At 40.6% G+C, this 22,313-nt stretch overlaps 2 protein-coding genes across 2 annotated transcripts; both read left to right on the top strand.

Annotated features, from left to right (window-relative positions):
- Nucleotides 1-18,026, top strand: hsd17b12b (hydroxysteroid (17-beta) dehydrogenase 12b). Its single transcript, XM_035628512.2, has 11 exons — nt 1-325; nt 7,293-7,339; nt 7,496-7,571; nt 8,452-8,559; nt 8,859-8,923; nt 9,258-9,302; nt 10,013-10,047; nt 11,244-11,325; nt 12,374-12,439; nt 12,644-12,793; nt 16,692-18,026. Exons 1-11 carry the CDS (start codon nt 148-150, stop codon nt 16,797-16,799), a joined length of 960 nt encoding a protein of 319 aa, XP_035484405.1. The 5' UTR covers nt 1-147; the 3' UTR covers nt 16,800-18,026.
- Nucleotides 18,027-18,170: 144 nt separating this feature from the next.
- On the top strand, nt 18,171-20,449 carry LOC118302412 (uncharacterized protein C11orf96 homolog). The gene is made up of 2 exons (XM_035628514.2): nt 18,171-18,536; nt 18,673-20,449. Exons 1-2 carry the CDS (start codon nt 18,488-18,490, stop codon nt 19,056-19,058), a joined length of 435 nt encoding a protein of 144 aa, XP_035484407.2. The 5' UTR covers nt 18,171-18,487; the 3' UTR covers nt 19,059-20,449.
- The last annotated feature ends 1,864 nt before the right edge of the window (nt 20,450-22,313 follow it).

The raw sequence follows: 22,313 nt of genomic DNA, 5'->3' as shown, positions 1-22,313 counted from the left end.
ACAAGCAGCGCATCGCTTATGCGGATATCCGGGATCCCTGGACGTACTCCTCGCACTCACTTTGCACTTTGAGCACTTGTCGGTACATTTTCACGCAAGCAGGTTATAAACTCCCCAGTTGTCAGTTGTCCGTGGTGCAGTTGTATCATGTCGTCCGGCGGAGAAGCCGTGTTCCGGGCCCTGGAGACGCCGCTCCTCGGCCTAGGCGCGCTGACCGCGGCCTGGCTGTCTGTGAGCTGCGTGTGGCGGCTCCTGTCCGGGATCCGGGTGTGGGTGCTGGGCAACGGGCGGCTCGTGTCACCCGGCAAACTGGGGCCATGGGCAGGTGAGGAAACTGTGCTTGATGTCTTTATTAAAAGGGGATACATGTTGGTGTTTTTTTGTTGCTATCGCTACCTAGCCGATGTTAGCATTGGCTGCTTCAAACTTCACTTTGTTCGATGGAGAGCAATGCTAATGCTAACTGTTGTTTTTTTTTAAAAATCACTTTATTCTGCTGTAGTTAGCATGCTAACCAGCTAGCCCTGGTGGTGCACATCCCAAGAAACCAAAAGTTCTACAGCAGAGAAGTTGGACGTAATAATCATAATCATAATCATAATAATAATACATTTGTAAATTTTATTGCACTTTTCCAACTATAGCACAAATTGAAAAAGAAGAAACCCCATGCAATTTTTGCATATATGTATATCAAACAACCCTGATACCCAATCAAATAATGTTCAAGTATTATATTGTTACATATAAAATATACACCGTGTATATGCTACTACAATGCCAATATGATCCATTCGGACAGTTGAAATTTAATTAAAATAAATGGCGAGGTAGAATGCAATTCTGAAAGATAATTCCATATGAAGTGACTGTATGTTCTCTTTGCGTAAACTTTCATAAAAGCTCATAACAATGCAGAAATTAGCAGAAAAACACTGTTGAAATTTACAAGTTATAAGTTAATTTATTAATCAATTAACAACAACAGCTTTTGGGTTGAGGGCTGTTCAAATTATGGCCATAATGTTATAGAGATAAGCATTTTCACATCAGTCGATATCGATACTTATCACAATAAATATCACATCATTATTTCTCTCATGCTTGAAGGTTGTGGTTTTATCTTTATGGGTAGAGAATATCTAATCAACATTAGAACATTAAAAATTATTTGTATTACATACTTCCTCACCATGCTTGCAAAGTGCGTAAGAAATATACTGATTATATAAAACTTTTGTTATGTTTTCGATGAAAATGTTATCAAGATAATTACTTTAACTGTGTTATCGCCCAGTCCTATAAAAAGTATCAAATAAAAAAAATTCATTCAAAATAAATTCTCCAAAATCAGTTTTTCTGTTTGTGTTCCCTATACAACAGGAAACAGTTTGCATGGTGTTTGTATTAAATAGCGTCAGATCCAGAGTTTAGTTTTTTAAATTCCATTGGCCTACTTTTTGTACCAACAAATCTCTTTTTTCTTCTTTCATATCAGCCGTAGATAACAGATGATTGAGTAATGAAGTTGTACCAACAGCCTTGTACCAACAGACTGAGATTAGGAAACACTTTGTAAAACCGATCAAACTTCTATCTTTTACATTCCTGTAGATTAACTTCATTTTTCTTTGTTGGGACTCTTAATCAGTTCAACTAACTTGTTCCATTTTATGTCAGCAATTCATTTTTTTTAGGACTTCAATGAAAAGTTCTGTACAATGTGAGGATATAATAAGATTGAGATTTTGGCAGCATTGCAGTGTGATTTTTTTTCTCCTTTTCATGGACCTTTTTGGTCTTTGAACTCATCATCAGCTGTTGGCACTCGCCATCAACTCCTGTCTTGCGTAATAAGTTTGCTCCTCTGACTATTTCGTAGTTCAAACTGATAATCTTCCAAGCCCACAGACACTATGACGTCTTTGTCCCGGCGGAGTCAGTCCGTGGTACTTTTGACCAGAAAACAAAGAGTGGTCAGTGTGAGGGGGTCAGCTCTTTGTCGCCGGGCGTAAACCGTCGGGAATCTTGTGGGTGGATTATGGCTCGAGAGGGAGGAGATTATCAAATCAGACAGAGTAGTGTCCATCTGTCCTCACTGACTCGACCTTGAAGTTTGAACAGACGGCTGCGGCGGATATACTGTTGGCCAGTGTTGCGTTCAAGGTTCACACCATAACACAAATCAGCTCAAAACCTCATCGGACTTGTAGTGTAGAAGAAAACAGAGAGAGCTGAAAAACGCTGACTGGACACTTTTTGAACCGCTCCGCTTCCAGAGTGTAGTTTCCATTCATTTACTCCATTGATGTTTGATAAAATAAATAAATCCTTATATAAAGAGTTTTTAAGCCTGGAACCAAGCCGACAAACTACGAGATGAATCGTTTCCATAAAACATTTTATTCGGAAGCGAGAGAAAAAATAAATTCTGTAATTACTTAGTATAAGTGAAATATAAGTATAATGGAATGCAGCATCACTAGCCGACATGAAGTTCCATGGTAACAGCTAGACGTCGATGTTACACTTTAGGATTGTGGGTAATGTAGTACTTCTCAATGACATTGTGTAAAAAAACATGTTTTCCTAAAAACAATGTTGATATCATACAGACTTGTGTAAGGCTGCACCTAACGATTATTTTCGATTATCGATTAATCTGTCAATTATTTTCTCGATTAATCGATTAGTTGTTCGGTGGTGGAAAAATTATGATCTTGTTTCCCAAAACCCCAAGATGATGTTTTGTTTTGTCCACACACCAAAGATATTCAGTTTACTGTCACAGAGGAGAAAAGAAACCAGAAATTATTCACATTTAAGAAGCTGAAACAAGAGAATTTTTAGACATTTATTTTCATAAAAACTCCTTGAAGCGATTAATCGATTATCAAAATAGTTGGTAATTAATTTCGATTACTAATCGATTAATCGATTAACTGTTGCAGCTCTAGACTTGTGGCTTCGACAGGTGCATATGCCACAGTTCCACAATCTCGTAGCTCATGGCGACCTTGGATGATTGCGACATTATGGCTAATAATCTTAATGTTAAAAAAGAAATTCTATTATTAGGGATTCTATTACCCGGCATCATTTTCACAGTGAACATCCAGATGCTTGTTAATAATCTTAATTGTTTCGGTGTATATATATATATATATTGTTTTGTTTATCTTTTTACCTGAACGCTTGGCTCCTCACATTTTCATTCTAGATGCACTACTAACATAAGAGGGTTTGAATTGAATGGGAAATTCTTTTTTTAGTCGCATCAGTCTGTGAATGAAAACCCAAAACTGTTTTGAGGATGCGAGCTGAAGTTGGCTTTGATCTGTTTATGTACACTGCCAAAAATGGAAAAGCATCAGACGAGGAGGCGGGAGGAGGAGGATGAGGAGGAGGAAGAGGAGGAGGAGGGGGGTTTATTTTTGGATTACACATGCAAAAGGATGCAACGAGCCAAAGGAGCCGGTTTGTCTCGGCTGCTACTTTTTTTCATTCACAAACTTTGTCTCACTGCAGTGGACCCGATCGGGGGGGGGGGTGCCCACATCTCCTGTGTGTGTGTGTGTGTGTGTGTGTGTGTGTGTGTGTGTGTGTGTGTGTGTGTGTGTGTGTGTGTGTGTGTGTGTGTGTGTGTGTGTGTGTGTGTGTGTGTGTGTGTGTGTGTGTGTGTGTGTGTGTGTGTGTGTGTGTGTGTGTGTGAGAGGCTGTGATAGTATTACAGAGAACCACTGCAGTAGTTTTAGAACTAAATGGCATCAATCAATTATATTCAAATCGAGGGGAAAAGCAGCATAGTCACAAAGTTTGCACATTTAAAAAAAAAAATGTTTTTGTTATTTTTTGATTGACAATCAGATTGAAAACAAATGTCAAATTATTAGAGCAGTTGCTACTTAATATTCTACTGGTAAACTATTCGATTCATTGATTCGAAAGTTCTCCTCTACATCACGTTTGCTGCATCCGTCACTGTTGGGACTCGCCCCTCAAAGTTCCTGCAGCTCTACTTCAGATCATCAAACTGGATTCTAGAAACTTCCTCCCAAACTGTGCAGAGAGCACAGCGGGAAAATCAAGTTGAACCTGCGACAAAAGAAAACACGTTGAGGCACAGTTCTAGTTCCTGTGTCGGAAAATCATTGTCTTTTGGCCGATATGCATATTATATAACGAGACATGTTTGGTAAAAAACCCGTCACCGTGTCTTTATTTAAGTGTAGATGACGTAATGAGCCGACGGAGTCCTGGTGCATGATGTCCGCGGAGGAGTCCGTCCCCCTAATGGCAGCGTGAATTAGCTCCGTCATCAGCAGCACCTAGTCACTCTAACCCACATTTGCAGGAGACAGCAGATCCTAAAATAGCCCCTTGTTTCATTTGAGTGAAGGGAATCGTGCACTCAGCTATAAAAGTGTTTTCTTTTTTCTCTTCTCGTCCTGTTCTGTTCTGCCTGCAAACGAGATCATTCTTAAAACAGTTAAAAATAAACCCGGCCCCATGTTCCCCATCATCCTTGTGCCTGCAGACTCTCCCTCCCCCCTCCCCCCTCCCCTTCCCTGTGCTATTTATAGTTGCCCCCAGGATCCCCCATGTTCGTGTTTGTCATTTTCCCCCCTCCCTCCCTCCCGCTCCCCTCTGTTTGGCTCTGCTGCAGCCCCCAGAGGATGCTTGGCACCTCGGCATCATCTGTACGCAGGAAGATCACATGCGAAAGGGGAGATGGGTACGGCGAAGTGTGGAGACGGACGATGAGTGAGAGGAGAGCAATGAATGGTGTCGTCAAAATAGAATGTTTGCTTAAAATAAACTCTTTTTTTCTGCAGGGATATTTGTATTAGACGTTGCGCCAGCAGCACTAAAAAAAAAAAAACCCGCTGAAACACTGACAATCAGGTGTAATGCTCAGGAATATGTCAGAGCTTTATGATGGTAAAAATTAGAGCCGGCTGTTATGAGCCTTTCACAGAAACAAGATGAAAGCTTTTATTTGGGGCTGCAACTCAGATTATTTACATTGTCGATTAAACTGTTGATTATTTTCTCGATTAATCGATTCTTTGTTTGGTCCATAAAGTGGTAAAAAAAAAATGACAATCGTGTTTCCCCAACCACCAAGATGATGTTTTATTTTGTCCTCACACCAAAGACATTTCGTAATAGAGGAGCAAAGAAAGCACAAAATATTCACATCATTTTTCCCATAAAAACTACTTATCGATTATCAAAATAGTTTAGTAGTCGATTAACTGTTGCAGCTCTACTTTTATTTTACAAGATAAACAATGCAGAATTTTTTTTGTGCATTTTTCTGGTCTTGCTCTAATCGCTTTACAGGACAAGTCACATTCAGACACATTCATACCCAAGAGCCGTCGGAGGCAATTTAGGGTCAAACGTCTTGCCCAAGGACACGTCGGCATGCAAACTAGGAGAAGCTGGGAATCAAACCGCCTACCTTTGGGTCAGTGGACGACCCGCATCTACCTCCTGAGCCGTAGCGACATAAAATGGGAATTCAATGAAATGGGAATATTACTCTTAATTGCACATAACCGACACCTAAAGCAGAGGGAAGAAAATCAACACCCACGAGTTAACACAAGATGAACGTTGCTCTTCAAGCTGAACTTTTCGGTGGGGTTACAGGTTATTCATACACGGGGACATATTGTTACGCGCCGACTCCCCGTCCTCTTTGTGTTATCTTTAGTCTGCGATGTGATGAATAGTTGCTTCTGAAAGATGGGAATTGCTAAAAATAGGCCGCCGCCGCTGCCGCTGCTTTTTGTGCCATGCAGTTCCAGGGCATCCGTTCGCTCGAATGCCGCTGATGACGGAGACAACCTCACTCCCCACCCCCCCCCCCCCGCTCTCTTTTTGTCCTCCTTCACCTCAGCTGGCCTCCACGTACCTCACCCTGCAGTGCATCAGTCCACAGCCCTTTCACCCTTTGAAAATCGGCGTATTTTATTTTTCTAAAGCCTTTTGTGCTCCCCGATAATTGGTGTTCTTTTTTTTCTTTTTTTTTTTTACACCTTGGGCTTTCCAGGTATCACTCGAGAGTCAAATTGTCCACTGCTACTCTGACATCTTCAGCACTGTATTACTGTGGCGGTAATTTTCCTGTAGGTGGCGCTGTTTATCTTATAATTCCTTCACGGTGGCAAGCCCTGCTTTGTTTTTCTGCATTTTTGTTTTTTTTTGTTTTTTTTTGCTTGTGTTTCCCCTCGGCCTTCTGTATGGATTTCACACCAGCAAAATCGATTTATGAGTCCAGAGCAGGGAATTAAAAACATCCCTGTCCTCAAATTCTTTGAGAATATTCTCTTCTGTGGGAATGTTTCACTTGAAAAACAGCTCAAACGCAGTCACACAGCCACAAGGTTTGAGGCCAAATACAGAAGACAAAGGCACGTAGCCAGTACTTCTTTATTCTATCGAGGTCAAAATATTTCTTTCATCCAATTTTTTTTTGTTTCCAGTGCCTTCATGTACTGGCGGGAGGCTTAGTGGGAGCAAACCACTGCAGTAAAGTCCAAAGATTTATAGCGGAACTTGAGACTATTATGTTTATTATTTTGTCCGATACAAATCGTATTCTGTGTTGGGGATGGAGCTGCTGCTGTGGAGACACATTTCAGATGTGTCTGACAATAAGGTATTATCAAATCAATCAATCAATCCATGTCTGGTGGAAAACCTTCCTGTTCTAGCAGCAGATAAAAGCTTACGGTTTCGTCCATCAATCATATACGACTGGAATGTTTTTGCGTCCACATACTTTTGACCATCAAGCAACAGAGGACTTTATTTTTCACTGTGCGTGTGTTTGTATTCGGTATATATCGATTCTCTCACTGCTGTTTCAAAGGTCAACGCATTCATGAAGTTTACACATTCATTTGAGGATGTGATAATGTCCCAGTTTGCATTTTGTCTCTGGTCCCTTTTCATCTAATTTAAATTCTATGTAGAATTTTTTCATCCTGTAGCATGGATACATGATATTTGATTATGGAAGTATACAACGGAAACATAACTTGCTTTTCCTCCGTTTTAATGAGTCAGCCAAATGAGCCCTGCATTTATATTCATGGTTAATAATCTATGCGTTGTACTTGTGTGGGAATTTGACGGTGAATATGGTGAAGTGTAATTTGCCTCGTTACATTTTTTTAAGCGCTTTCAATTATGAGTTTTGAACAGGAAAAACTTTTATCATGCCTATCTACATAGCATTCATTTAATCTAGTTGTCTGTCTCATGTTTTTCCCCTTTAGTTGTGACGGGAGCCACAGATGGGATTGGGAAGGCCTACGCAGAGGAGGTAAAGATTCCCTGTAAATTTTTTAACTCTTGACGAAAGTTATTTCTTTTTCTAAAAGAGAATTTTAGACCAATCACAGATTAATCATCAATGCTCTTCTTCCCCGTGTGCGATATCCGGTGAAGTATATGCCTTTTTGTTGTTTTTTTTTTGCAGCTTGCCCGCAGAGGCTTCTCGATCGTGCTGATCAGCCGCTCCCAGGAGAAGCTGGACGACGTTTCCAAAGCGATCTGTGAGTTTTACGCACATTTATTTATTACATTTTCTGGGGCGTATTTTTAAGCCTTTGTTGTGCTGGACAGTATTCAGCGTGAAGGGAAGAAGAATCCGTAGCTGCTGCCGCCGCAGGAGGACTCAAGCCCCCACGTTTATTTTTTTCATTAATTTCTCTTTTTTTTTTTTTTTGTGTAAATGCAGACAAAAATGTCGGCAGACACTGAAAAATGAATGGGGAGCGGGAGATATTTTGTGTACACGCTTGCATGTAAATCCCTGTGATATACCGTACGTAGCACAATATCACTTCTGCCTAATCCATCAATTGAACTAATCCTGCATTCCCGCAGTCGAGGGAAATCAACAGCACCTGTGGTCCGGAGGCGCACGACTAATATGGTTTATGTGTTAAGTATGACGGCAGCTCGACTGGAGTTCCGTCTCAATGATCCATGCGGCCGCTGCCGCCCCTCGTTTATCCTCAACCTGAACCGGTTGCGTCCATATTGCAACCGTGTGCTAGTCCAGCAGGGCTGAATCACTAGCAGATGAGTGATTATTGCATCGAATTGCGTGTTTTGCACGAGCGATCCTTCACTGAACGGAGATTTTCAGCAGGACCCTTGTGCTCTCGGCTGCGGGGCAGCAAAGGCTCCTGCCGCCGCCGCCGAAAGTGAATCTGTCCAATTAGGCGACAGCGTTCTCTTAAGGGACGGATATCCTCATTGATGATGAAGGATTTACTTACTAGGTTTTTAATCATATCTTTTTCCCCTTTGCCCTGCTTTTCCCTTTGCAAGTGACTTTTTTGTAAGCAGTCGTCAAAAATGCATTCTGGTATCTGTCATTGTATCTCATATATGTATTTATCAAAATGCTATTATTTGTGCCCTCAGCCAGCAAATGTGGTGTGGAGACCAAAACGATCGCAGCGGACTTCAGTGCCGTCGACATCTACGCAAAAATTGAAGAAGGACTCGCGGGGCTCGAGATTGGCGTCCTGGGTAAGACTCACCTTATCTTTCATAACATATTTAATGAAGTCCGCTCATATGAAACTCATGTTTGAACCAAGGTCATTGAGAGACATCAGTAATGCTATAGCTTTTCATAATAATAATGAGAGGTAGACTTATCCTGCCTTCTTCAGCCCTTTGCTGCCCTCTATAGATTAGAAAGAGGAATAACACTCTGGATTTATACATTTATAGAAATGTAATCTTCTTTTATCCATCAGGTTTGTCACATTATATTTTATTTTGAATGTCCCAATGCTGTTTTTTCCCCCTCCCTTTTTTAACAGTGAACAATGTGGGAATATCCTACTCCTACCCCGAATTCTTCCTCAATCTGCCCGATCTGGACACTGTAAGTTAAAGGTTTATTTTATGTTTCTGTGAATATATATGAACGATTATATCATACAGGAATATAAAGATTTAAGACAGAACCAGGCTTCAAGTGACCTGAAGCGTCCGACTAGTTGTAAAAAAATACTTGCACTGTCTCAAAAATGGTCGGAAAATGTGGTGTTGAGCCCTGATGTATTTGCTTCTCTGAAGAAATGATCTATCTATCTAATAACCTGCGTTTGCTACTCGGACAAATAAAACAGTCGACATTGCTGAACCACGATACGTGTAAGTTAACACACCGATCTATTTGTAGTAATGCTCCTGTTTCCTTTTTCCCCGTGTTTCAGTTCATCGACACGATGGTCAACGTGAACATAACATCAGTGTGTCAGGTGAGTGTCGTTCAATTTAAAACATTGATGTTAATGAGGCTTTTTGAGACCAAAAAAAGAGGAAAATCCAACTCGATAACAGCGTTAGTGCTTCCCATTCAAGTGCATCTGTGGTAGAGGAGCGTTGGCAGCGAGTTAAATCTTGTCTGTGTGGGAAGATAACACCTGTTTTTTTTACCTACTGCTAAAGTTCAACTTAATTACAAATATCACCAAATGTGAGTGGTGTGAAAATGTAGAGTCAAATTGGAGCAGAGACCATTTTTTATATCCACTGGCAGACTCACACACAGACTCACACACACACACACATACACGCACACACACACACACACACGCACACACGCACACAGAACACCGGGACAAAACGTGGGTTAAGTCACTTCCCTCCCTTTTCTCAGTGTTCAGCTGTTCCCAGAGCAACAGCTAAAGTCCGCCCACTCTCTTAATACTTAATTTATGTCATTCAATATTTCTTTAAAGGGCTCCCTCTGCTCTCATTATCATTCCCTTCCTCTTTGTCTTCCTTCCCCAACCACCTCTTCACTTCACAACGCACGCACACACACAACTTTAACACACTTGTCGACAACCCCCCCCCCCCCACACACACACACACTAATAGAATTTCCTGTCTTGTCCAATGCATTTTGCTCTTGTTTCTCACACGTGTTACCTTGTTTTTCTGTCTCTCTCCGTCGTGTTTCCAGATGACGCGTCTTGTTTTACCTCAAATGGTGGAGAGGTGAGTTTTTCTGACTGTGAATCTTTATTAACCAACACCAGCACAAGTTACATCATATTGTCAACGCTGAATGAAACGGTGATATGATGTGAAGTGGTATCCTACGACGGAGTTTTAGGGCCACGTTGAGGGAAAAAATTAAAGTGCGACTTCGAGATTATAGTCGTAATATTATGAGAATAAAGTCTAAATATTATCTGAATAAAGTCGTCAAGCTACGTGAAAAAGTCATAATAATATGAGAGTTTAGTCCCATTTTTACGAGAATAAAGTGATTTAAATTTAATTTAATATTATGTTACAGAACGTTAATGTCATGTTATGCATGTTAAACGTTTATTAAACGCTTTTTCTCGTTGACCCTGACTGAGAGTTCAACTTCACAAAGTTTCTCCACGTTCCTCATTGTAACGCATGGGACTGCTCTTCTGACATTTCTCCACAAAAATTACACAGAGACCAAATTTACGAATTTATTCTCAAAATATTATGACTTTATTTTCATAAATTTTACATCTTTATCCTCAAAATCTCAAAAAAATATTCTCTCAATGTGGCCCTAATAAATACTCTGTCGTAGTATCCCAAAAATGACTCTCTCCAGTCCACAAAAAATTCTGTTCAACTATATCATATCATAAATCATAGCACAATAAAGTGTTTCAATTTACAGGATTGTTGTTATTGTGGAAATAAAACTTCCCACTGAACCATCTGTAATTGTGGTGATTGTAATATGATAGAAATGTCTTGAAGTCTCTATTACAGCCAATATCTGCTATTGTCTGATTAAACTGTCGTAGCTGATGAATATTTAGCCTTCACTTACTTGGCCATCACAATCACCCATAGACAAAGATTTAATTCTCAAAGCATCATCCTCCTCTAGTTTATATGGCACATTGTTTGACGAAACCACAAGCCGAAGGAAAAAAGAAAATATCAAAGTGTAAATATTTAAGTATTGATGTTGCAGTGAGTTTGATCCTCGTCAATGTCTACCGGCTCGTCTGTGATGCACAACAAGAGCAGTTCTGGCTCAGCTTGCCGGCTCACATGGTTCCGTTTTTCTCTTAATCGGCCGGGAATTGATTTCAGGGTGAAGTGTTTGTTCTCACGTCTCCTTTTGCCTTTCGTGCTCTCCTGTCTCTTGTCAGTGTAAAACAGCGTTTGCTTTTTATTCCCCGTGTTTCCAGGAAGAAGGGCGCCGTCCTCAACATCTCATCTGGCAGCGGGATGTACCCCGTTCCTCTTCTCACCGTCTACTCCGCCTCCAAGGTTGATCGCAATTAGAGCTGCAACAGTTAATCAATTAATCTATTAGTAAATTAATCTCTAACTATTTTGATAATCGGTTCAAGTAGTTTTAATGAAAAAAAAGTCTTAATTCTCTGATTTCAGCTTCTTAAATGTAAATATTTTCTGGTTTCTTTGCTCCTCTATGACAGTAAACTAAATATGTTTGGTGTGTGGACAAAATAATACATCATCTTGGGGTTTTGAAAAACACGATTGACATTTTTCACCACTTTATTGGACTAATCGATTAACCAAGAAAATAATCGACAGATTAATCGATTATGAAAATAATCGTTGGTTGCAGCCCTAATCCCAGTACGCGGTTCATGGGCTTTTCTTCAAGCGTTAAGCAAAGTGTGATCTATACACGCATCCCAGAACCTTAATCAGTTTTCATACTGTACCATACCATATCATGTGGTCCATGAGGAAAAAAAATCCATCTTTGTTCTCAGGTCATGAATTATTCCATGTTATTTAGGCAAAACGCACCTACCGTTGATGATGGTTCAACATTTATTTAGACGTATGGATAAAGTGAGCGATCCTCTCCCTTTTCATATTTAATCGTTGAATATAAACACGTCTGTGACTAACCCGTGTCCCGAGGTAGTGCACCAATTAAAAATGTTTATGGGGCATGTGGCGTCATAACGGTTTACAAGTGTCTCGTGTGTGTTTGTTACCTTAAAGAAACAGCCTGCTGTTCACAATTTCAGCTGATTAATGTGCTTGTGTCTTAATTGTGGGTCATGTTTATCTACTAAATCCCCATTTCTGCGATGCAGAAGTTTGAAAGAGCATAAAAAATACACCCAGGGTGAAACCTCTGGTTTGCTGCTCAATTTAATGATCGCCTCGGTTCTTTACAACTGCCGTTGCACATGAACTCTTTGTGCACATATTTCCTCATCGCTAGTTAATGCATGGCAGTTTTTTGAATTGCGTTAATGTTCTTTTATTTAAATCATTTTTGGTGTATGGTTGTAGTTTTGACCTTAATTTACCCGTCTGTGTCTTTATATAGGCATTTGTGGACTTCTTCTCCCGAGGACTGCAGGCCGAGTACAAGAGCAAAGGCATCATCATCCAGGTAAATCACCAACCAGCTTTAATTCTTCTACTTACACCACAGTGGGGTTTTGATAACTTTTGGTGGTTCTTACCTGTAGTCAAAAATGTAATTTAAAGCAATGCACGTTGTTGTAAAAATCAGCGAAATCCCTTACAGCCCATTTAACTGTACTGTAAAACTAGAAACTTTTATAAAACCCAGTGTGTTTACTTCTTTTTCCAGAGCGTTCTACCATTTTTTGTTGCTACCAAGCTGAGTAAAATCCGACGGGCCACGCTGGACAAGCCCAGTCCGCAGCGCTACGTCGCAGCCGAGCTCAACACCGTGGGGCTGCAGACCCAGACCAACGGCTACCTGCCCCACGCCATCATGGTGAGTCTGGATAGCAAAGAATAAATGAATTCTCAACCTTTACATGTCATATATTTTTCTTTTCAAATCTCGACTCAGTCAGTTTTTGCCCTTCATTTTGATTGTCACTAAACCAGTTTTTGAATATTAAATGAACTGCTTCTTCAGTGATCACAATCTGTGTTATACACAGGATGTCAAATAGTGTCTCTGTAGAACTCGATGAAATGCACATCAAGCTGCTTCACGGCAGGATTTGTGTAACCGTTTCTTTGAAAAAAATTAAAATAAAGCATCTCCAGCCTTTCAAGGTTTCTTATTCAACGTCTTAATGACTATTGTCAAGAATGCTGACATGTTAAAGAGAGACTGGCACTGAACACTTAAATGAGGACTTTCACCGTTTTGTCATTCGTACACTGAACTGACCACTGAGGCCTGCTGACAGTGCCTCAGCCGGTTGGTCGCTCTGCATACTGTCGTCCATTTTATTACCAGTCTGAACAACTGAAGTGTACCTTGAGTATTTGGCAACCTGAGTCGTGACAGTATAAGGTAAAGGAGCACAGCTGGAGCATTCAGTGATACCATTCGAAAAACACAACTCGACACTCTTGTCACAGGGTAAATCCAGGTTCCGCGAGGGCAACGGCTCCGAAAACCTCATCGGGGCTGCAGTCGCAACCTCTTACAAAGGAGCCTGGTACCAGCTCATCTCATCTCCATTCACTGCATTCATTTTGTGTCAACAGTTACTAACGCCTCTGTCAGAAGGTAAACATCCTCTGAAATAATGGAGTGGGATGCTTCACTACCTCGCAGCATTGCCTGCATCCTAACATTGTAATTACTCTGCGGAGACACGAGCATCACGAATGAGACAGAAACACAAATCTGGTTCCGTTGAAGGGAACAAACGGTTGCTGGTCTCCTTCCAGTTTTTTTCCCCCCCTTCGTGTCCTGTTGGATACTGTTGAACTCTGTGAACCGCAACGTCAATAATCACGTTTATTGATGAACATATCAATAACAACACACTGTCCACTACAGCACACAGGCCGTCGATAAATCATATTCAGCGGACAAAGCCTTTGTTGACCCTGTGCAGTCCATAGATAACGTGAACGCCTGTCGTCGGCCTCTGTTGTTTCACTAAACCACCAGCTGCAGACAAGTTGTGTCTGTCATGATTATCCGATAATCCCGTCAGACTGTGCTGCACGGCTCTGTCCGTTTTCCGGTGATAATCCACAGTTCACCAGTATCTAAATTGGACCGCCACTTAGCTGCAGTCTGCAACAATCAGACACAAAATTTGTTCCGTCATCTCTGCTGTCGTTAATTTGCCTAAGATTTTTTAATATAATTTAATGGATGTGGAAATTAAGGAGGCCTATAAAGATACTTCACCTCAATGTGAATACAAGCCCCAACCTTTATTTGTGTCGCACGTTATCATACAAAGAGGTTATTCAAAGTGTTTTACAAGCAAAAGATGCAGGCGAATTAAAACCCAAATGTAATAAGGTAAATAAAATAGCCATAAAACGGATGCATTAAAGTCAGTGAAGTCTTAAAGGGGCAGTAAGGGAATTTAATCCAGTTCACTTTTTGTATAATTGAGCGAATATTTCCTGACTGTTGGTTCTCTGTGTCAAAAAATTAAAATTCTGGTTAAAATTCTTGCTTGGACGCAAAGTTTTTTATTTGAAATGTGTTTTTGAGTTACCAGAATGAGGACTTTGATTTATATTTACAGTTTTTTCAGTGCTTTAAGATTCTAGGTTAACAGAATCATTGCCAACAGAATCAGTGCCAACATTCTGTCTTTACTGCTAAGGAGAATTACTTGAGTGAGTCAATAGAAATAGGGCTACAACTAAGGATTATTTTCATAATCGATAAATCTGTCGATTATTTTCTCAATTAATCGCTTAGTTGTTTGCTCCATAAAATGTCATAAAATTTTGAAAAATTTAGATCGCGCTTCCCAAATCCCAAGATGATGTTTTGTTATTTCAACACACCAAATATATTTAGTTTTCTGTCACAGAAGGGCAAAGAAACCAGAAAATATTCACATTTAAGAAACTGAAATCATAGAACTACTATTACAAACTACTTGAACGGATTAATAAATAGAACCATAGTAATTGGTGAAATCATTAGATAGATCAGGGTGTCATCTGCATAGATGTGGTAAGGAACCTTATACTCTTGGGAGAATTTAACTAAGGGGAATCTCGTTAAGGTTGAATAGGAGGGGCCCAAGAACTGATCCCTGTGGGACGCCACACTTCATGGGGGTTCTATCAGATTCTTAATTGCAGATACTGACAAAATATCCCCTGCCTTCTAAATATGACCTGGACCACATGAAGAATATTACTGAGATGGTCCATTTTTCAAGGCTATGTAGAAGACACAACCACACCATGACTGTGAGACTCCCTGAGTCATTATTTAGGCGAGTGTCATTTAAAATCTTTGTGAGAACTGTTTCAGTGCTGTGATGTGGGAAAGCGGAAACTTTGATTGAAAGCGATCACGGAAGCCATTCGTCTGCGAGGATTGATTGATTTGATTAAAAGATGCTTTCTGAATCATCTTTCTTATGAAGGGAAGATTAAAGAGAGTTGTGCAGTTGTATCATACCGATGCGTCCGAGTTTTCTCTTTCACTGGAGGCTTGACGACAGCAGTTTTTAATGATGCTGGAGAGACGCCTAAGAGTAATGAGCCGTTTACAATATGCAATTAATCCATTGCCAAAGAGCCGGGGGCAAAAAGAAAAACTTATAAGGGAGCTGGTTTAAGATGCCGCACTGAATCAAGTTTGACCACTGGCACTTTGGCTGTGTTAAACATTTCAAACAAAAGTTCAAACAACTTAGTCTGACATTTGACAAACATCAAGCCTCAACCGACGTTTGTCAGTAGCAGACTTTGTAGAGAGTCTTTATCAACAGCAAGTCTTAAGCCACGCTCGACCATGTCCGTGATAAAAGAAGAAGAAGAAATCGCAGCTTTTAAAAGTACATTTGCATGAGGAATGGAAATAATACAATTAAGAGTAAAATCTATTGGTAAGGATTTTAACCGGGTAATAATAAGTCAATGGAAGAACCGTTTATGACGCTTCGTAAAACTGCTCTTTACTCAAGAAGAAGATTAAAAGACTGTGGGGGGTTTCCTCAGAACACAATCGGCTGCCTCAACTGCCACACTGTTGTCTGGGAGCGGAGTTAATTGACAAAGCATAAAAGATTTTGTTGCTGTAATTTGAATTGAATTGAATTTGGGGGGGGGCTGAAATCAATTTGGTGAATGTGTTAAGGGAGATAAGTTTCCCTCCCTTTTTTTTTTTTTTACAACTGACAGCTACAAAGTGTTAACAAAAAAGAACTGTGTGTGTGTTTGAGAAAAGGTTTAAAAATGCTGAAATGTAAAGTTTCTCTTTTATGATCTCTTTGCGAAAAGCTGCAGCTACTGAAGAGATTTGCAAAACAGTGGGTGTAACTTCACTTAGGTATTATTTTTTAAGAAACTGAACAGTTACTAAAACAGAGTAGAGCTGCAACAGTTAATCGATTAATCGACTACTAAATTAACCGCCAACTATTTTGATAATCGATTAATCGGTTCAAGTAGTTTTTATGGGCGAAAAAGCCCAAATTCTCTGATTTCAGCTTCTTAAATGTGAATACTTTCTGCTTTCTTTGCTCCTCTGTGACAGTAAACTGAATATCTTTGTGGACCGAACAACTTATCGATTGATCGAAATAATAATCAACAGATATTATCAATTACGAAATTAATCGTCAGTCGCCGCCCTAAAACAGAGCCACGGCTTGAATTTTAACGACGGATGTTCTTTGTAAATGCCACCAGCTGACCGTGTAATTTCTTCCGTCCTGCAGGGCTGGGTGACTACGGCTCTGCTGCCTGCCAAGATCCTCAACAGCTACTTGATGGGGATGGGCTTGTCCCAACGCGCCCGTTACCTCAAGAAGCAGAAGCAGGGGTAGATGGATTGTCTGACCGCCGCCGCCATCATCATCATCATCATCGTCGTCGTCATGAACCAAGAGGAGGAGATGTGACAGTATCTCACAAAACATCTCTCTCTCCTCTCTCCTCTCTCCTCTCTCCTCTCTCCGATACGCCTACTCATAGATTACGTGAAGCGGCGTCTGGCCACGGTTGTCTTTACACAGAAGGTTGAACAAAGCGGTGCTCAAGTGACAAGCGTTAACGTACGCGTCACTAACGCGGAAACTAAAACCCAACTTTTGAAACTAATCTCCAAAAACATCGATCGTAAATCTGAGTCTGTAGAAGGAGACGTGTGTGTGTGTGTGTGTGTGTGTGTGTGTGTGTGTGTGTGTGTGTGTGTGTGTGTGTGTGTGTGTGTGTGTGTGTGTGTGTGTGTGTGTGTGTGTGTGTGTGTGTGTGTGTGTGTGTGTGTGTGTGTGTGTGTGTGTGTGTGGACCGTGGCACTTAGTTTTCTAAAGCACTTACTATCAAGATCTAAACTGCTGATGTGTGGGGGGGGGGGGGTTGTGATAGTTAAAGGCTTCTTTAATTCCTCATTCTCATTTTTTAAGAAGTTTCAAAAAGCACGCAGCTTTCTTTCCAGTACCAACCACAGAATCTTTTTGCTCTCTTCATCCTAATATTTTCTCAGTAGCGTTGATGTAGAGGGGCCGTGCGTACGATCTAACAAATTGCTTTTTTCATCTGTACAAAAGAAATATCAAGAGGAGGCTCTGTGGATAAATAGCCGGGGCAGAGGGGGAGATGCTGTGGTAGAATATTGAAATGTGTGTTTTGTTTACATACCAAATTGATTTTCAAATGAATTAATTCTCGATCTTTTCCCCCATGTTTTGTCGGATTTACTAAAATGCTCAAACCAAATGTGCAGATGAGACCAATGAAATCATGTAAAAGCTCTGATGCATGTCTTTGACTTTCTCCTTTGAAAAACTACACGTATGTTGGGAGTACGGTATATGTCTGTAGTTTCAACGCTTAAGTTATTCTGTGTTAATCCCAATAGAAAATTTGTACGTAACATCTTCGCTCTCGGGGACCAACTTCAATGCAAAGGCCACGGGGAAGCAGCATGTTGTTCGGGATGCAAGCGGAGGTAAACCAGAGCAACTGCATTTTACTCTGATGCTCTGACAACACGGCAAAAGTATATTGGAGTTTGTCCTTCCGGTCTACAATAAACATGCTTTCCAAGATAACTTTGTGCAGTCACCGGTCTCTTCTGCCTTCTTTCTAATTCTAAAATCTTTTGGAGCCAAAGCTTGTAGGGGGGGCAAATTACGGCCGGGTGAGAGAACAGTACTAGATTTAATTTCGATGACGTCACATGTAAAATGAAAATAACTCCTGACATAATACCCGTCGTGTCCCTTTACAACCCTTCAGTCAGCTCGCACAACTTCCCCGAGTGATCCTCGACCATTATTCGTCATTTTCACAGCCCATGCAAATGTGTTGCCTCTTCATCTTCTGCCTCTTCCCTCCCCGCCCTCCCTCCTAAGCATCACCGTCCAGTTCCCATGCCAACAGCTTCCGAGCGACTATTCCGGTGCACAGGTATGGAAGCCGCGGAAATGTGTCATCACCAGTGGGAGTGTAGGCAGAGGAGCTCTCTGGTGTGGAGGGATGCCCACATAGAAGGAACGAGTGGGTCGAGGAGATGTATATAAAGAAGAGCTCGGCGGTGCTCGAGTCAACGTCTCGCTCAGGCTCGCAGTCACACACACACACACACACACACACACGCACTGTGATTTCACTTCAGAGTGAAGAGCATCTCGGGGGAAAAGGAGGATCTCTTTGAAATCACTTCTCCCTCTTGTATTTTGTATTTTTTTGACACAGTTTTTGACATTTCTTTCGGCATCGTCCGTCCCAAAGAAGTGGAGCAGCCGACCAGATCCGCCAGATTCCAAATCCTTCATCCACTCCGGAGCTTCACCGCGCCGACAGCTCGCCGTCCCCACATTTGCGCCACCGCTCCATCCATGGCGACCAGCATGGACACGCTCCCTGCCCATCTGCTGCCTTTGGTGATGGAGGAGTTCCCCCAGTCGCTGGCCACAGCCTGCGTCTGCCGAGCCGGCCGGCGCGAGCCGCGCCTCCGCTGCGTGCAGTGTGGCATCATCGTCGAGGAGGTGGAGGAGGAGGATCGCTCCACCCTGGAGGAGGACCAAGCCCTGCGCTCCTTCCTGCAGACCGTGGAGAGCCTGAGGAGGAGCACCAGATGAGCTCCTCCAGGGGAAGTGCTGGCACGACTGGAGTGACGTGTGGGGTTTTTTTTTTGACAAATTTGGCTCCCCGGCCACCGACCGACAGACAGACGTCCACGGCGTTATGGACCAAGACGGTGTGAGGCGGTGATATTTTGGCACCGCGTATGGCGACGGATGAGTCAAGACACTGAGAACTGTGATGGAGCGTGATTAAGAAAGCGATAGTCAAAAGCTGCTGGCAGGAGATATTTTTTATCGATATTATTCCAAAGTAATTTTGCTTTTCTGCACAGTGACTTTCTGCAAAGCATTGCTTCCTGTCAATGTGAAATTGTTCTTGTATTATTCACATGATTGCTTTTTTTTTTATGAATGTCCATATTGTCTGCTGCTTTAAAGATATTCAGTTTAATATATACAGCCGAAGTTTTCTGCATTGATTCGGTGGTCAGTCTTCCCACTGACTCACTTAATTTATTAATCAATAACTTAAAAAAACACTTCATACATTAAGTTTCCCATTCATTTAAATTCAAATCTAATCCTGGAATATATGGGGTTTTTTCAGGGGGGAAATGTGGACTTGCAGAAATAATCTTTCAGACTTTTCCATGTGGTGGCACTATTGATGCACTTTTTTTTTTGTTGTTGAGATAAACAGCACAAACACGCTCTCCCCCTCGGTCCAGCCTACGACCAGACAGCAACCCCTGCTACTGCTGATATGATTCAGCCGCGAATACAAATTTGATTCACCTTTGATTGTTTCCGAGGAAACAAACAGAGAAGACGCCGTCGTGAATCATGAGGCCGCGGCACAAGGCTATAACACATGAATCCTCTGGCTATTAAATGCAGCTCCCTCCTTGAGCCTCGCAACAAGAACAGAATTTTCCCTCGTGTGGATTTTTTCCATCTCATTTCTTTTTCTTGCTGCACTGATGCATCAATCTGAGCGTACTAAAGAAATGTGTCATTCTTTTTCTCTGTCGTTGAGCAGGGTGAACAAACAAGTCGATTTTAATTAAGGAGATATAGGATCGCACATTCCGTTTTTGATCATTTTCTGAAAACATATCTTTGAAAAAATCCGCTGCGCAGATGTCTGCTCCATAACTGAGCGCGATTACAGACGCGATGTGGCAGCTGCAGCTTGTTTAACTTTTTGTTTGGTATGTAAATGCTCAATTCTGCTTCTTTTTTTTTTCTATTAAGAGAGAGAGAGAGAACAACTCCTCCTCTTCTGTTCTCTGAGTCAGTTCATTCAGCGATGGTGTCGATGGGACAGGATGTTTTGCAGTTGCCAAAGCGTTGTTGTCCCACAGACTTAAGACTTGTTTACATTAAATACAATCAAAATGTCATAATGAACGAATAAACCTTCTTTTTTTTCACCCATTACATTATCTCAACGAGACTACGTAATGTTTTTTTCCTTTATTTAATCTGGAGGGGGTTTTGGTTAATATTTACTAAAAGTCTCGATAAGATAATATAAGATAAGATGAGACTTTGTTTATTCCCCATGTGGGGAAATTCACTTGTTACAGCAGCAGCAAGAGTCAAAGGCATCAGGGAAGAGATAGATTAAAAAAATAAAGCAAAATATACAATAAAGATAAGGATAAAAATCTATTAGAAAAGGGACTATGTATATATTAGTATTGCCTTGTGAAAGAAGGCTAAAAGTGTGCAGTGGTTTGGATTGAATATGACTAATACGTACAGTGTTGAATGATGGTGCAGTAAAAAAAGTAAATAAATATTTATATATATATAGACACAGGTGTTCATAAAAGCTGATAATGAAGATGATAGTGAATACAGTATGGCAGGACAGTAGTCCAAGTCATGCAAGTAGTTAACATTCACTCTGTACAGGTAAAAGTTATTTGAAACAAACCCCTCAGGTGTTTTTATTTATAAATATAAATATATATATATATATATATATATATATATATATATAGACATGAGAAGATGAACATTTTTTGCATCTTCATATTTCATTTTTCTAAAGGTCTGATTAAAGCACTGGCAAAAGTTAGTTTTATTTTTTAAGACTTATTTTTATAATGTCAATTGACAACACCCAACCCCCAAAAAACAAACAAACATGTTGGTTACATTAAACTTAATTTTTTTGGTTTTGGACTTTTGATCAGAAAAGTTTCCCCTGAAAATATCACCTTGAACTCTACCAAGAAATGATTATGATCTTTCCCCCACTATATGTTCATGTTTTACAGACAAAACAACTAAACAAAAGATATTGAATACAAGACAACCTACTAACTAACGCATTAACTGACTAACTAACTGTGTTTCCTCTGGACGGTTTTGTGGAGGAATTATCACGTTGGCGTCGCTGATATCAGCCGGTTGCGTCAGTGGATACTTCAATTGCAACAGGAGTTTTCACTTCCGGCTGTCGACTGTACGGAAACCTTCTCCAATCTCGTTTCCCCAAGGTACGTTTATTTCTTTTTTATGCTGACAGCCATGGTGTTTGTGCCTTCTTAGTACCTTCTGTCGGGAGGCTAATTCATTTCTCATATAGCCTGCTATCTTTTAAGATTTTTCTTATTTTGGGTATTTCCAGATGACCCATTGCACGGCAGCCATTTTGAATTGAAATGGCAGGTAAACGCAGGTGTTGCTAATCACATCAATTAAGGCTCTTTGCCTTTGATGCTGTAATTGATAACACCTGTGATTGCCGACTGTGTCATGTCAAAATGGCTGCCGCTTCAAAAACACGGTGTGTAAGCAGCTTCTGACTTCTGAAAAAATTTAAAAGTACGGTAAGGAAGGAGGCTTTGTGATCCACTCGTATTGCCACGGTTTGCGTTTAACATCCAAACTAACGCCTTAGCAGTTTTTTTTTTTTCTTAGCATCCAGACCATAACACACCAGATATAGATCTATATTTAACAATCCAGGGAAGCTACAAAATGTTTGAATTCTTTAAAAACTTCTTAATTCTATCGGTGTGAAAAAAAACACAACCCAATCTAGACTTAGTTGATCAGTATTATTTATTTAACTATTTTTAAAAACTTTTTTGACCTTTTTACCATCATAGTGTCATTTGTTTGGTTTGTTGACTTTTTTAATTGCTTGTTTTATAACTCCAAATGATATATATGACAAAGGAAAAATATATTTCATTGATTATTTAGATATCATTGGTCTCTGAACCAGTCTTTAATTTCACTTTTAACACACCTTGTTTGCAGTTTGAAATGTGCTACATTGATAAAGTTTGA

The sequence above is a fragment of the Scophthalmus maximus genome, chromosome 4 (assembly GCF_022379125.1).
Source record: "Scophthalmus maximus strain ysfricsl-2021 chromosome 4, ASM2237912v1, whole genome shotgun sequence".
NCBI lineage: Eukaryota > Metazoa > Chordata > Actinopteri > Pleuronectiformes > Scophthalmidae > Scophthalmus > Scophthalmus maximus.
The sequence above is the reverse complement of the archived record's forward strand: the minus strand, read 5'-3'. Positions and strand labels throughout refer to the sequence as shown.